This window comes from Numida meleagris, chromosome 3 (assembly GCF_002078875.1).
Source record: "Numida meleagris isolate 19003 breed g44 Domestic line chromosome 3, NumMel1.0, whole genome shotgun sequence".
NCBI lineage: Eukaryota > Metazoa > Chordata > Aves > Galliformes > Numididae > Numida > Numida meleagris.
This window is the reverse complement of record NC_034411.1, coordinates 83629463-83646176: the sequence shown is the minus strand read 5'-3', so window position 1 is coordinate 83646176 and position 16714 is coordinate 83629463. Positions and strand designations below refer to the sequence as shown.

At 34.8% G+C, this 16714-nt stretch overlaps 1 protein-coding gene across 8 annotated transcripts in view; it reads left to right on the top strand.

The window, feature by feature from the left end:
• ADGRB3 (adhesion G protein-coupled receptor B3) overlaps positions 1-16714 on the top strand; it is a 463944-nt gene that overhangs the window by 268427 nt on the left and 178803 nt on the right. For all 8 annotated transcript variants that reach the window (XM_021389992.1, XM_021389990.1, XM_021389989.1 and 5 more), the window contains 2 exons: positions 5249-5351; positions 10713-10756. In XM_021389992.1, coding sequence (XP_021245667.1) covers positions 5249-5351; positions 10713-10756 — 147 coding nt within the window. The remainder of the gene's footprint in view (positions 1-5248; positions 5352-10712; positions 10757-16714) is intronic.

The following is a 16714-nucleotide window of genomic DNA, read 5'->3' as shown; positions in this document are numbered from 1 at the left end:
TACCCGGAATCTCATCTTTTTTTAGGAGTATAGCACCTCAGTACTTCCCTCCACTTCTTTAATATTTATAATGAAATTACACTGAAACTTTTGCAGTTTACATCTCTTACCTCATAATGAACTGTATCATGCTGGATTACTTTGCCCATAGTGATTATATTCAAAATTTGACCTTATGACATTAAAAAAGTACCTCACAGACTGCACAATTCCAATCCATTTTGATGCATTCAAACCGTTTTAGTGTTCATTCAGACATAACTCTGATTGGAAAATAAGTGGCAACCATATTTAATGCTGAATTTCTTGCACCATGAGACTTCTCAGAAAAAAAATTAGAATTACAGTGGAGGTTTTTTAGGAATCTTTATGATAGGGTAGTTTATCAATTTACTCTTCTTCAGGAACATGTATGAAGTGAAGACTGCCATACAATCCACATCCACACATCTGGGTTTAGAAAAGTATTATTATTTTTTGCTTATATTTTGAAATGAAAGGTATTACCCAACATTTATTATTACTTATACTAACCTTATTTAATCTCAATAAACATAATATTTTAACTATATTAATGCTGAATATAGTGAAATCCTTCACTGCAGTAGCACTATGTATAGAGCAAACAAATTTGAAGGGAGATAACATCATATGTTTTTTTGTATGATGCCTAGAAATATGATAGCTATGCACAATGTGTAAATTTAAAAAAAAAAGCCATTTTGGATACGTATCTCATGTGATACTGCTCTAAGTAAAATGACAATTAGTTTGCTAATGGTGACAATAAACAAAACAGTGAACCAAGATAAATTAAATAAAGTGGGCTTGTGTTTGAGTTCAAGGGCCATTTACGCCTTTAACAACGTGATAAAAGAAATGACTTCTACTGGCTGCAGTTAAACATCCAGAAAGCTACACCACTTCCCATGGGATTTCAGTCTCTTTTAAAAGGAGTTAAGGTGGGAGTAAAGTAAATGTTTGATGGCATTAAATCTATTTTCCATAATTTTCAAAATGATAGAGGTGGAACATTCCCATGTATTGATTAATACCAGGACTATGAAGCATGAAAGCATATGCATTTTCTGAAGGAATTTGTCTACTTAATAAATGAATGAAATAAAATAAAATAAAATAAAATAAACATCTCAGAATATCACTATATATCTTCAAAGGAAACCTTTTGAAACACCTAACCAGAGAGTCCCCATCTGGTACACAACAGGTGTTCTGTGAAAAAAATGAGGATTACATTATCTAAGACATGCTATACAATATATTTCACAAGCTCCAAAATCAACTGTTTTAGCATATGGACTTGATTTTTCTTGTCTTAACTGGCATAGAATCTATTAACAATTAGTCTCATATACACAGTATGTGATGAGAACTTGGCAATTATATGAATCTAAAACTTTTGGGGAAAAGTGATTAATTCAAGTGGTATATGTAGATTATTAAAAGAATTTTGCTAGGGCTATTTAACACAAAAGGCTAGGAAAGAGAAAGAAAAATACTTTATTCTTCCGAACGAAAATAGAATTATTATTATTATCTTTCTGTGCACAAATAAGAAACTACATCTTTTTCTACTTCCTAATACACTTTGCTATATTGCTCTCTTATTGTAATGTAATATAGATATTTTCTTAATATTGAAATATTGAGTATTTTGAATATAATGAGCTACCTGTTATTTCCATATCTTTTGCATCCCTGAACATGTAAATAAAATTGTTGGATTAAAAAAAAAATTGATTCTCAGTACAATATGCAAAAATATAATCATTGTAGTTATAATTCCTTTCTTGAGTGCTCTGAAGCAATATACTACATATTGCTATAAAGTAAGATATCTTTTAACTTTTCTTCCAAGAAATAAGAGCAAATAATCAGTGATTCTGCTGTAGTAAAACATTTTCCTGACAGTTATAGAACCACCTTACTTGTCCTGCTATAATTCACTGATATGTTCTGTTTTCCCACATGAACCATCATTCCTAACACCTTCCTTTAGATGCTGTACATTTAAAAAGGTCTTTACACTTTCTTATGTCAGCCCATGTACTAGACCTAAGGAGTACCTCAAAGAGGACTTTACTGTGTAGCATTACTGCTATAGAATCCATAATTTTTTCTATAATAAATATAATAATCACACACTGAACTATAGTTGCCGTCATAGTATGTTGAGAAAACAACATACCTTATTCATAAGCTCATTTTTTCTTGGGCAGCCCAGAGTCATTCTTAAAATAAAATTTGAATTTCATATCACTATTACGTAGAATAAATATGGATACCCCGATATAAAAGACATCCTCAGGATATATACCCTGACAGAAAAACAGCTAAGTAATAAAATTTTATTAATATTGTTATTAATTCAGATCTGAAAAACACAAGGGAAGCACCTTTGGAAGTTCTTCATAAGACTTTACTCAAGATAAACTTTGTTATCTTGAAACTTCGAGGATTTACTCAACTATAGTTCCTGACAAATTTAATATATTTTCTTGAAATTCATTTCAAAATTTGACCCTGATGTGTGTATTTCTGGAAAGTCAACAAAACACCATCCTGTTCATTTCTCATTAAAGATACATTTTTTTTATGAAGGAGAAAGAGACAATGGTGAAGTCAGTCTCCACCTGTCATAATGTAGTTGCTCAGTGTATGGGATCTGCTGAGTGACAGCCTGAACCACTGACTGAGCACCTGAAGGAAAGACCCAGTCAGCCATGGGAGCACAGGTGAAGGTAATTCACCTGTGTGACCAGAAGGGACTGGAGCCTGGCTCTTAGGCCTCATTTAAGGGCTGACTGCCACTAAGGAAGGTTCTCTTTTTGGAGATCCCTTCTTGGTGGAAGTTTTTCCCTGGGAAGTCAGAATCTTCTGATATGGGTGAGTGGTCTGCTTCCTTTATAGCACCTTTCTGTTGAGCTTGTTCTTCTGCCTCTTTTGTAATGCCTTTTCTATTGTGTTGATCTTTCTATTTCCTATACTCAAGAAGTGTGAGACAGTTTCTATGCCATTCCCAACAAGAGAGGGATTGAAACCCATATATTGCACCTCTCGGGAAGGTTTTTAAAATGTGATTTGTTAAATTTCAGAGCAATTTTTCTCAGCACTAAGCAGTTTGTAAAAAAAAAAACAAACAAACAAAAAAAAAAACTTCAACAAAAATAACACTGGCACTGCATTTGTGGTTTTGAGATAAAATGTTGTGACTGAGATGCTTTCAGCTGAATTCAGTATCATCTCATGTGTTATGTGGGTTTAGCATATACTTGCCAGATCACACTCTTCCAGGGACAATCTAAACAGATGAGATATAAATGAGGCTTTCAGCCCAGACAGAATAGCAGTGAGTGAAGCAGACTTCATAGCAACATAGGCAGTTATATGTATTTTTTTGATGAAACAGACTTACAGGGATTTTTGAGAACCTAAGTGGCTCTGCAGGGTTTTTGATGAGATCGAGGCAAATTCAATGTTCATAGATTACAGTTTGCATCTTAAGTGCTCTTTTGGATCTCACTCTAGAATCATCAGAACCGTAACAAAACTAGATACAGCCAGGAAACCAATCAATCACAAAGTTTGACCATTAATCAAGTAGTTAATATCAGTATTTCCACTAGCTTATGTGAATTTCCGAAATGGTCAAAATAATATCTAGTAAACCTTACTGCTGCCTGTTATGGTCTGATAGAGAAAATGCATTTTGTATTAATGTGGGGTTTTGTTTTTGTTTTTAATTATTATTTACTTAAGCATATTTATAGGTATGCAGCTACTGTATGTATGCCAAGGTGCAACCATTACTGCACCTGTACAGACTTATCTGAAAGATTGCCAAACATGAAATGTTAGTCTGCTAGAGAACTACATTTTTTGTCAATACTATGTGAGTCTTTAAAAAAGTGCAACCAATGTGAAGACACAAGAATTAAAGAAAATAGAAAGTGATATCCATTATATTTTCATTACTTGATTTAGCTGAGTCAAATTTGACTGGAATTCACACCTTTTCTCAGAAGAATCATTTCATTCCTTGTGCGAAGTGTCTGCTGAGTAAAGTTTCTATTACTGTAGACATGACAATTCCTATTTCAGTGATCCAGCAATATGGAATCCCCTCTTAAATACCGTTTCTCTGGAGAGAAAAAGTAATTAAAAATATATATATATTGATAGAGAGTTATAGTTACATCTAAAATATCTAGTTTGTTCTTTTGATAACATCTGCCTGTGAATATGCCTTTCTGTAGGGTTTTCTTCTTTCTGTCTGTATTGAAAGCAGCAATATATTCAAAGGGAACACCAGAAACAGTCTGATAAATGGCAGTTGTTTTAAGCCTTGAGGGGTTCATAAGGAGCAAGGATGAACATGAACATTATGTCAGTATATCTTTATGCCTGTATTAGAATAACCTTGACAATTCCCAGATTTGTCCTGGATAGGTAGCTACAAGCCATTCTGATCCATGTTTTAAGTAAAAAGAGAAGTTATGAATTAGAGAAATTAACATTAAAATATTATTTTGATTAAGCTGATACTGTAACATGAAACCAGCTCTTATCTGACTTATCCAGGGAAGACTGTTTTTTGTGGGATTTCAGTCAGAAGAAAACTGCAGATCATCATCTAAATATATTTAGATGATGAAGTTGCCCACTTGTATACCAAATCAATGATTTTTTTCAAAATTGGAAGCAAATAGTTTTTCTCATGAGTGCAGAATCAACATTGCTGTAGGCTCTCCCACTGCACTCATCCGTCTTCAAAATTTTACAGTTAACAGATGGAAAAAAGACCAACAGAGCTCTTTGAAAGAAAAATGGCTGTCTCTTATAAAGTCTAGTACTTCTCAAAGTAGAGAGACTATTATACTAGTCTCTCTACTTTGAGAAAAGTGAATGATATGCACTCAAAAGTTGACAGAATGTCTGTTTCATTGATGCATCCTTCTAATTAGTAAATCATACTTTAATGTCTGCCATTTCTGCCACTACTGTTGTTTTCCAACCTTTGTTGTGTCAGGTACAGTTGGTATTGAATGACAGATTTTACCATTTCTGAAAATATACATTTTCTTCATGAATATTTGACAACTGAAGTCATGGAAAATACCCATGAGACACTTCTTTGAATGTAATACCAGCTGCCTCATTTAGCATTATGAAGTTAAATCTTCAATTTTTACATGCTTGTTTTCTTTGCTTGTCTTTTCTCCCCCAGGAATTTTACAGTTGTTAATTCAAAAATTATTGTTGTTACTATACGACCTGAGCCTAAAACTACGGATTCTTTCCTAGAGATAGAACTGGCACATCTGTCTAATGTAAGTACAAAAACAGTTGATGTGATCTCCTAAGAGTAGGTATCAAGTCATATAAAAGAAAGGAGTGGGATTGGTTTAAATATCAAATAATAAAGCCCAGTATAATTGCTAAAATTCAAACTTATTTTGAAGAGGGTATATGCATTTCATGGACATGTATATGCAAAAGAAAATTAATCATTGTTCTGTGGGTTTTCAGGTTTTCTTCTAAACAGTGGTTTCTACAGAAAACTCTCCATTAACCAGGTTAATGGATAAAAAGTTGAAAGCTTAATATTGTTCTGTATGCTTAATTTTCTGTTCCTGCAAATGCCATATAGCTACATAGTGCTTTAGGCCTTTTATTCTTTTCTTTCATTATTTTATACTGAAATGCCAGTTAGTACCTAACCTGTTGTAGCAGACTGAAAAAATGCTCCCATTCCAATTTGCCTTGCTTCTCTTATAAATGCTTGTGGTTGTTATGCAATTACATTTAATTCTGTAATATTTTCATTTAGTTTAGATGAAAAATGTTTTAAATATGAAAAAGTGTATGTCTAAAGAAAAAAATAGTAATAGTTACTCTTCCTGCTGTTGGCAATTCCCTGTCAGCCAGAGGGAGAATAAATACATATTTTGCTGGAAATTTTTGTCACTTATAATATCAAGGAAAGAATTTTATATGACAAAGTTGGCGGTAGTTTATGTGAGGGCATAGCAAATAAGCTCTGTTTATATCACTAAGAAAATACTGGCGTTTACTTTAAATAAATTAATAAAGAGATAATCATAAGACACATAGTTACTAGAGCTTTAGTAAATAGTATTGTTATGCAAAGGACTGTAAAGCTACAATCATTTTTTTTGTTATAAACAGTTTCCCAAGGGGTCACACAGTTACAAATCAGTTGCAGGAGTTTCCAGTGTTCCATTCAGTAGCAATTTTGGACTGACATCTCTAGGCAAGGGTATGATGAATGCTCTTTGAACCTTAGATCTTTAGTTTACATTTTACTCCAGGTTAGAAAAAAAACTGATTAGGCATCAGTGGTAATTATGACTCACCAGAAAAGCTCCAATGCAAGGGACATAAGATTTTCTTCATGAATAGTTAAGAATTACTACATGGGTACATTCACTTCATTTTTATGACTAAATAAGCCAAGGTGTGTATATGTTATGATAGGAACTACAAAAAAAAATCTAAGTTTTCTGACAAAACTTGCTTATTTCATGTTTAAACATTCAAGAACATCACAGTCAAATATACTGCGAAGTAAAGCAGGAAACAAACAAAGGAGCATAAGCTGAACTGACAACTACTTATAGTACCTCTTAAAGTACCTTTGCTGATGAGGAACTGTGGTGATTTTGCTTTCAGAGTTCTCTGCTTTTGTTTAATTTTAAGATATTTTTAGGGAGATGAGTTGGTGTTAGTTTTTGTTTTGTTCTGAATCCCTTTTCCAAGTTTCAAAAGCATGGAAATTAGATGAAACTCCATTATTACAAAAGGTCAGTTTAGAGACTTTGATTGTCACCTTGCTTTGTAAACATTTTGGTAAGAGAAAATTAATGAGTATTGTATAAGCTTGTGTCTTGACGAGGCAAAAAGACAATAACCTTGCCCACAGATATCAGACCAGTTCTCTTGAACTTTTGCTCCATTTTTTCCTATAATTTGATCCAGAGAAACATCAAATACTTGGAACAAATTCCCGATCCTTAAATGTACACTGTATATTTATGTAGAGTATCAATCCTCCGGGATATAGTAGTTGAATGGGCAGACACAATGACAAAATTTTGTCTACAGAATCTAGGAATGGAAACCAATATTATGATGTTGTTAAATGTTTGGTGACTTTTTCTTTTCAAGGCATAGCCTCCATGATGTGACTTCATTTGGAAAAATAAGACTGTGTCTACACAGAAATATTGTTTGGGTGTTTATTCCCTTTCCTTATATGAAAATAAGAGTTTCACTAATTACAGCGCATCACAATGGAACAAGCATTGTGTGTCAGATACAGAAAATAAAATACAGAAGTAATAGTTTTATTTTTATCCTTAAAGTTTGAACACTATATAATAACAACTCAACGATTAATCACAAAGTCAATTAAATTGGTTAACTATTAAATAGAAAATAAAATACAGACTCTTTCTTTCACCTCATTTGTTTTGGTTTTGGAATGGCTCATTTTTCAGAACTTTGTTCTTGAAATTCTATTCATTATACAGAATAGTTTGTTTTCAAATGGATTTAATGACTAATTTTTAAGCAATGTCTAGAGTGTACCTATCAATATATATAGTATACCCACATTTGTTAATTTACCTCCCCATTCACTGACTAAATTAAATGTATGAAAAAGATGGGCAAATGCAGTCAATTAATAAGAGTTAATGTCATTAATTCAAAATAGGATAAAATATTCATGTTCCTAAAATTTATTACTGTTGCTTCATTTTATAACAGAAGTAGCCAGCATATTAATAGAAAGAGGGGATGTGGAGGAAGTGTAAATCACAGATTCATGTGCTATTTAGAATATAACAGAAATAAAAAAGTTGTGGATAGTGAAAACGTGAGTTTCAATGTGTTATTTAGAGAAGAATCATGTTCTCTAAATATGAATATGATATTGTTATCTAAATATGGGTTTGGTAACATTTCTCCAGTACTTTCTTTAAAGAGGCTCTAAAGTAATCTTTTAAAAATTGCGTAACTCAGACAAAAGCCCTGTTTGCTGCAGAGATAAGAACTCTCACCTTCTTCCAGCACTGAATTTTTATCCAAGGACTCTAAAGTAACAAGCCAGCAGTAACATAGGACATCAAATTTTCAATGAGACTGAAAACCCTGGCTACAAAATACAGTTGGCATTGTACTGCATGGCTGTTGAAGTTGCCAATCACATCTCAAAAGTTTGGTATTACATGCCAGGCAGAGTTATATATGCATACACACTCACATACATATGTCTGTTTTTGACATATCCAAGTCCTGTACTGAAGTGTATAAATCAATACTGCAGCACTCATAAACCTTAATGGACACAGGAGATGCTTCCTTAGCTTCAGCTAAGTAATTAACTGGCAAGAGCTGTGATGAAAGATTGCTGCCCTAGCAGAAAGTTGTGGCTGTTAGAGATAGCTCAATGACAGCAGTGTGAGAAGGCATTGCTGTGAGACCAGAGCCAAAAGGAGTGTATAAAAGCGAGTAGCAGGTTCAGGGTGAAGAGGAAAGCCTTCTCATAATCCTTGCAGTGCTTGAAGGATGTTTGAACAGGGTAGCAAAAGAGAAATAAGTTTTCCATGTCTGCAGAGCAAATCCGCATACAGAACCTCATTAAAGGACAGGAGTAATATTTATCCTATTTTCATGGTCCTGTTTAATAACTGCAATGGCCAAGCATAATCTTTATTTTTTTATTTGAATGCATTTTAATCAGTAAAACATTGTCTGATATCAGCACAGTTTATTTCAGCTTTCTGCAAAGACTTCTATTTCCATGTGTTTTTGAGATTTTTAGTAATACACTTCCCTCTTCCTGTCTTTTTTTTTCTGAAAATTTTTTTGTATTATTTCTACTCGCACTATGGGACTAGCTGGCATAAACTGTGTGATAGCTACTTCTGGGTCTCCATTCTCAGATTTGCAATCTCATACTACAGTATAGTTTTGAGTTCTTTTTAAAAGCTACTTAGAGCTCTATCAGGTTATAATTAGAATTTCCTCACCCAGTCTTAGGACACACATTAATACATTTGATTAAAAAGATAAAAAATTAGTTATGCATGATCATTCAATTTTTTCTTAATTCTTCCATACCCTTTTTTTATTGTTGTACCTGAAAGATTTCAGCTAATAATCAGGACCTTGCCTCTGAATCTTCAAGTGTCTATTACCCAGGGCTCCAAACACTGACCCCTTCTCCTTTCTATTATAAATACTTTGTATTATAAAATTCTTTATTCATGTAAAGTACAATTTGTATACATTGGTTTTTAATATTTGTACAGCACTCATAAAGTTCAAAAATAATAGTACTTTTCTGAAAGAGTGGTCAGGTGCTGGAACGGGCTGCCCAGGGAGGTGGTTGAGTCACTGTCCCTGGAGGTGTTCAAGAAATGTTTAGATATAGTGTTGGGAGACATAGTTTAGTGGGGTTGTTAGTGGTAGGTGGATGGTTGGACTAGGTGATCTTGTAGGTCTTTCCCAACCTAGCTGATTCTATGATTCTATGAATGCAGTCAGCTAAATAGTGAAGTAGAGGATCAAAATTTCTCTAAATACCTCTGGTATAGTCATCTTCAGAGGGATCTCTTTTTATCCTTGTTGGGGAGTTGAATTGAAGAATTAAAATATTCAATTAATTTTAACTTTATGTTCTATAAAGTACTTTTCAGAAAAAAATGATCAGTTGTCTATGAAACTTTACTTTTACTGTACCAACACTGTTCATGAGAGAACTAGACAAATATTGGCATAAATAATATATTCCATTTGTTTCTTCAAATCTCTTGTGATTTTTATGATATTTTTTCTGTATTTTGTCTGCATGTATTTACATAGCTCTGATTATTGGAAATATCTGATGTTTATGATGAGCAGGAATATAGTTTTCCAGTTTTTAGCCAGTCATGCACTTCTAAATCTGAGTTTTGATAAGGAAGGTTTTTACAAGATTAGGGACAAAATGTGAGTTTCAATTTTATCTCAACCCTTTGTAAGTAGAAAGACAGTTCAATTACCTAAAACATTAGCTAGAATGTAATGATGTGTAATAAACCTAAATTCCCTTCCTATTCTAAATCAACTCAAATACCTGCCATTGACTTCATAGAGATAGGAACTGGGATTGTGAAGCTCAAGGAAAAAAAAAAAGATTTTGAGAAAAAATCTGTGCAGATACTCATGTCAAAAGTACATTAGGGTACTGAATGTGGAGTCATCTAAAACCTCAGCTTCCAGGTATATTGCTTAATATTTTCTTAGTGTTTTTGAAGTTATTACTGGTTTTAACATCCATGTGCCCATAGCTGTGATCTATAGCTCTGCTTCTAAACACACCCAGAAATGTTCATTCAAGTTGTCTTTGAACAGATTAATTATCTCATTTCAATTGTACTGACACATACGCAATGGACAACTTTAGGCTTACCTAAGAGAGAATACAATGGACTTTCAGAGGTTTAAAAAGTTTTAAGTACTCCAAAAGAAGTAACTTTTTGCAATTTCAGTGGCATGAAATCATCAGAACATAAAGGTGATCAACTTCACATTACAGGAAGAGATCCAAATAAATGTTTAGGTCAAGCATGAGATTCTTTTTGAATATCAGTAACTAATGTGTTTCTTTGTTTGCTTTTCAGGGCACATTGAATCCATATTGTGTGCTGTGGGATGATTCAAGAACGTAAGTGACAGATGTTTGCTTCTATGACTATGGCTGAAATATTTATAATGCCTAATAATATTGAAGTACATGTCAGTGAAAGGGTTGGTGTGAGGACAGGTGAAATCATCTGTTTGCAGAGTGGAAGTACTGGATTCTCCAGTCACATGGCTTCCTTTCTGTGGTTATGCAAATGGAAGTAACACAAAATCTCATCAGGAGCAGATTACTCATGTAGTAATTTCAGTCTGCCCTTTCAAGATTAAAATGAGGATGTCTGAGAGCTGTAGTTCTGTGATGGCAGTTGCTGAGCAACAGGCAAGTGGATAACTGATCAAAGAGGTGTCGAAGGAAAGCTCCCATTTCTGTTCCTGCAGGGAGAAATATCATTTTGTTGTGAAACCCACAGCAATATTCATTTTAGTACAAATTTTCATATTTAGTTTAATAAAATAATACCTCTATACTAAGTAGTGAAAGCTTGCTAGCAGTCCTCTGCTACCTTTTAGTGTGTTTCTTCTGCAGCAAAACTGAAAATGGCTCTGTAAACAGGTAAAATAGTAAAATCAGTGTGGTTTACATAAAAATCCAAGTTTACACAGTTGTAGTTTACTTCATTAATGTTTCACAAAAAATCTCCCATTAAAGTCAAGGTGAACTTTGGCTAAATACAGATTAAATGTTTCAAAAAAGGATCCCTATGTGATTGCTGTAACAATTTTTAAAAAGATGTATTTCTTGTCCAGGTGTATTATCTATGTTGTCTTTTACAGAACCTTTTGCATTGTTAGAGGTTGTACACCTGTAAGTTTGGTGCTTTTGTTCTTTAGTCTGAGTTCAAATTAGTACATTGATCACTAACATGATAGTGCAGACATGAAATCTTTTGACATGGTAATAGAAATCATTCCATATGTAAGTAGTACAATTGTCTATGCTTAGGGGGAAAAAAAAGAGTAAGAATGCAGTTATTTACCAGCAACACCATAATGTTCCATTTCTGTATGGAAAGCAAAAAAAAAGTTCTTTGTTTCTTCCCTTCAATGTTTTCATTACACAGTAACAGTGTAGTGCTTTATTTAGGAATTTTTTTTACATGCATTGCTTTAAGGGCTGTGTATTTAGAGGACATGCTTCCATTTCACAACTCCAGACCAGAATTTCAAAGGTGTGTTTTCATGGGATTAGATTACAAAAAAAAGGTGAGGAAGATAGGGTGGATTTAACAGTGTTTTTAAAAGATTTCATGGAGGTATCACAGATATGTGGAGCTATGTTGTCCTTTGAGCTTACTACTTGTTCTGTATGTATTTCTCTTACTGTTTTTTATAGAGAACTTTAATGTGACACTTACTGTTTTCAATATGTTTCAAAATCTGAAAAATAGTGGATTTTTAAAACACCTAAAATTTACATAAAATCAATTTTGAAGAAACGTATGCTTCTGTATGCTGAAGAACTATTTTCTAGGCATGTTATTTAATGGTGGCTACTGAGGATGTTCAAATATTTTAAGTATGAGAGGTGTTCTTGGAGCTGTATCTGTTTTGAAATTTTATATGAGCCATCAAATATTCACAGTAAGGTATCTTCTATCAGTAAATCCTGCATGGACATAATTGTCATATGTTTTACGCATGTATTTGTTATTTTATAAGAATGCTCTTATCTGAGCAAACAGGAAGAACGAAATGCTACTTTCTTCCTCTACCTCTTATGAAAAGGATCATGTTAGCTGTGGGGGATTATCCTTTTTTTTTTGGAATGTTGTGGAGTTTTTAATATTCTGTAGCTTTTTACGGTTATTTACTCCAAAAGATGTCAGAATCTGTTTTCTGATACTGTATGTTTTAAATTATTATGTAAGATACATAATTCATCCATATGAATTTATCATTCCTAAATCTCAATTGAATATGTGGCAGACTATACAGTTGGCTAAGTGTCTTGTGATTATGTTGGGTTCTTGGTTTTTTTTTGCTTTTATTTTTCCACTTCTTTCTAAAGCCTCAGGAATTAGACAGTCTCAATGACAGACGACTGGATTTGATGGATTAATATCCTCATCCATGTTGGAGATCCCACAGAGCTATGCTGTGCTTGTGTCCTTCCAAACTGGGTGATTTTTGCATAACCAGAATTTGGCAAGCATTTTGGAAATAATCCAACAAAAGCACTCTACTTTTAGTTGAAGGTTCCTAACTAATCAGTAACTCTTTGCTAAAATGTTTTTTTAATTAAATGTTTTTCAGATGAAAAGCATATTTAATTTTATCATTGGCTTACAGTCAGCAGTGACCTCTAATGGTTTTTACCACCTTTTCAGCCATGTCTTTATCTGCATGCACAGCAAGTGCATGTCCAGTAAACAATAGTTTTCTCTGATCTTGTCAATTTAATACTTCTCCAGCAGAAAGGGAAGCTTTGTTCACCTGTTTGGTTTTTTTTTTGCATGCTTGACAGGAGATTAACTAGTAACTAGCAATTCCTTATCTGTCCCTAAAATGAGTTCTGAATCTGTGAGCTTCTTGATCGCGTCAGAATTTCAAACCTGTACCTTCTGCCATTGTTATCCATGACTATTTGGTCACCCCAAATTTGGCAAAATCAGCTTTAGTCCATTGATTCTATGAAATTGAGTGTTTTTTCCCTGTGATCTTCTATAGGAATTTTCATGTATCAGACTTGAACCCTTTGCATGTGCAGCTAAACAAATGTGTAGAGTATCAAGACAGTACAACTAAAGAATAAATCTTATGTCATGCGGTCTAAAGAAGAAATTTAAATCCACTAATTCATCATGTAGTTTCACTTGATTCTCCCAAATTATATAGCACATGTCCCTGCTAATTGCAATCAGTCTGAGTTCCGATATTTCCTCAAGTATTCCAGCTTCCCTACTTGAAATGCTAGTATCAGTGCTATGAAAAGTGATGTTTTTTGTTTTTTGTTTCCTTGAAAGTCTGAATTCCATTTGTTTCAAGCAGTATACTTCTAAATGTTGTCCTTTTCTAAAGTCTTAGAATACTGAATGCTCTTCTTCTAGTGTAGTAGGAGATATGTGGGATATTAGTAAGTGACGGTCTGAGGAGAAACAACTTATATCCTTAGACCAAATCAGTGAAAAAATTCAGTAAAGATTTGCACTTTTCTAGTTTGCGTTGCCTGGCATGGTCGAGCTATCTGTGTCAGGAACTGACCATGCCCCCTGATCTGCAAGCTCAGGGCTGTGTGTGTTACTCACAGCCTCCTGCTGGAACTCTGCCATGATACTTAAGAAAATATCCATGGGCTGAGAAGCTGCATCTATGTTTAATTTTACCATTCTTTCTATGTGTTTGTGAGCACACTACACCGAAATCTTAGCCATATCACTATCGTTGTTTTTTTTCTTTCCTTGTTTTACTTTATGTAACTCTGGACAAGGCTATGTAAACTCAGGGGTTTGAAGAATGTGCATGGATACATTTCCATTTAAAAAACATCATTTAGTGTGGCAGTTTTATAGGCTGTCTGAATAGCTCTTTTGAACTTAGTTGCATTCTCTAATATAACATGATGTCCTAGAACCCAAGAAAATTTGCTGGGGGAAGTTACTCCTTTCTCTTAGCGCATCCAGCATGTGGATTCATGACTCTGGCTACAGAATTCATAGCACAGTAAGAATCTGGAAGCTTGGTAACATGATACTGATCATCACAAGTACCACCCTCACATGCAACACTCAGCTAACACCACCACCATGAGGTTGTGGAAGGTGGGGTGTACGCATAGATCACTGGAATGAGGTGGCATCTTGCATGGGAGTTTCAGAGATCATTGACTAGTTAGAAGAATTGTGCAGCTAGTTTGTTCTTTTTGGGGTGTGCTAGGCATAATGCAAGCACATGTGCTCTCTGTAGGAAAGTATTGGTTGTAGCCAGTGCACTCCATAGCTGTTTGTAGTGTGACATGACACCTCACAGCACTGAGTAAAGAGAAGGCTTTTAGGATTCTGGGGCTCTTTCCTGCCAGTTGCTACAGAAGGATGTTATAACAGTATGACAGCCTTTTATTTGTCCATGTGTACTCATAGCAGTTTGTGCCTGCTAAATATACAGTTGGCTGTAGTACAATGCAATCTTAGTTTAGGGTAAGTGGAAGGTCTGCTCTTTATTTTTTTTTCCCCATTGCCATACACTTTACATAACTTAAGGGTTGTAAGCGTAAAACCATGAATACATACATATGAGAAATGAGAAAATATATAAATTTATATAAGTTTAGTAATTCACTCTGGACTTAGATTAAAACATTCTCCATTAAAAAGATTTAAAATGTTTAATTTTTAAATAATCTCCTAGAGCTTTTTATTCATTTTTCTCCCATTGTCCCTGGATGGATTTGGCTACGATTATGTAGAAATAGTGTGCAAAGAAATTCATTTAATGCAGACATAGAAAAGTTTACTGGTTAATTGTGGTTTTCTCACAGATTTGCTTACAGGGTAGAATGTAGCTGTTGTACAGTGTAGCTTGCTCACATACCAGCGAAGTAACTTTTGCATCTTGTTGTCTCATGATAAAATTGACAGGGAATGCAAATCAACTTTGTCTGCCTTTATTGTTTTTTCTAAACTACCATGATGAACTGTTACAGTTATTCTTTGTTTGGCCTGGATTTGCAAGCCTTTGAAAATATCATAGTATTGATTTGAAGAGATTGAAAAGACCTCTAAGATCATCTAGTCCAACCATCAGTCCATCACCACCATGTTCATTAAGCCATTTCCCAAAGTGACACATCTACATGTTTCTTGACCACCACCAGGGACATTGACTCCACCTTCCTGGTCAGACTGTTCCAGTGCATTCCAACTCTCTGAGACAATATTTTCCTAGTAGCCAACTGGAACCTCCCCTGTTCTTTAGGTCATTACCTCTCATCCTATTGCTAGTTACCTGGGAGAAAGGACCAACTCCCACCTTGCTACAACCTCTTTTCATGTAGCTGTAGAAAGCAATAAGGTCTCTCCTGAGCCTTCTCTTGTCCAGACTAAACAGTCGCAGCTCACTCAGCTACTCCCCATAAGATCTGTGCTTCAGAACCTTCACCAGCTTCATTGCCCTTTTTTGGACATGCTCCAGCTCCTCAGCCCCTTCCTTGTAGTGAGGGGCCCAAAACTGAATGCAGTACTTGAGGTGAGGCCTCACCACAGCTGAATACAGGGGGATGATCACCTCCCTGCTGGCTGTGCTAATTCTTATACAAGCCAGGATGCCACTGGCCTTTTTGGCTACCTGGGCCTGCTGCTGGCTCATGTTCAGCCAGCTGTTGGCTACCACCCCCAGATCTTTTTCCCATGGACAGCTTTCCAGGCACTTTGCTCCAAGCCTGTAGCATTGCATGGGAGCTATCAACAAAGCGCAAGATCCAGCATGTTGTCTTGTTGAACCTCATACAGTTGGCCTCAGCCCATCAATCCAGCCTGTCCAGATGCTTCCGTAGAGCTGACAGGCAGATCAACACTTCCTCCCATCTTGGTGTCATCTACAAACTTATTGAGGGTGCACTCAATCCCCTCATCTAGATCATCAATAAAGATAATAAATAGGGCCAGCCTCAGTACTGACCCCTGAGGAAGACCACTCACGACCAATCACCATCTGGACTTAACGTCATTCGTCACCATGCTCTGGGGCTAGACGTTCTTTACCCTTTTTTTTTTTTTTAACCAAGAGAAGAGTACACCTGTCTAAGCCGTGAGCTGCCAAAAGCATTCATCTTTAAGATGACTGTATACAACTCAGGTCAAAATGTCTGAGGCTGGTAATCTTATAATTAGAATACCAACAGTCAGAATTCACTTCTTGAAATATGAATAGTAGCCTTTCCTTACTTTATGCTGTTTTACAGTCATAATGTTTTGTTTACCAGGAAAATATGGAGGAAATAATAGGTTTTTATATAATTAGAATAAAAAACTAATGAGAATAATTC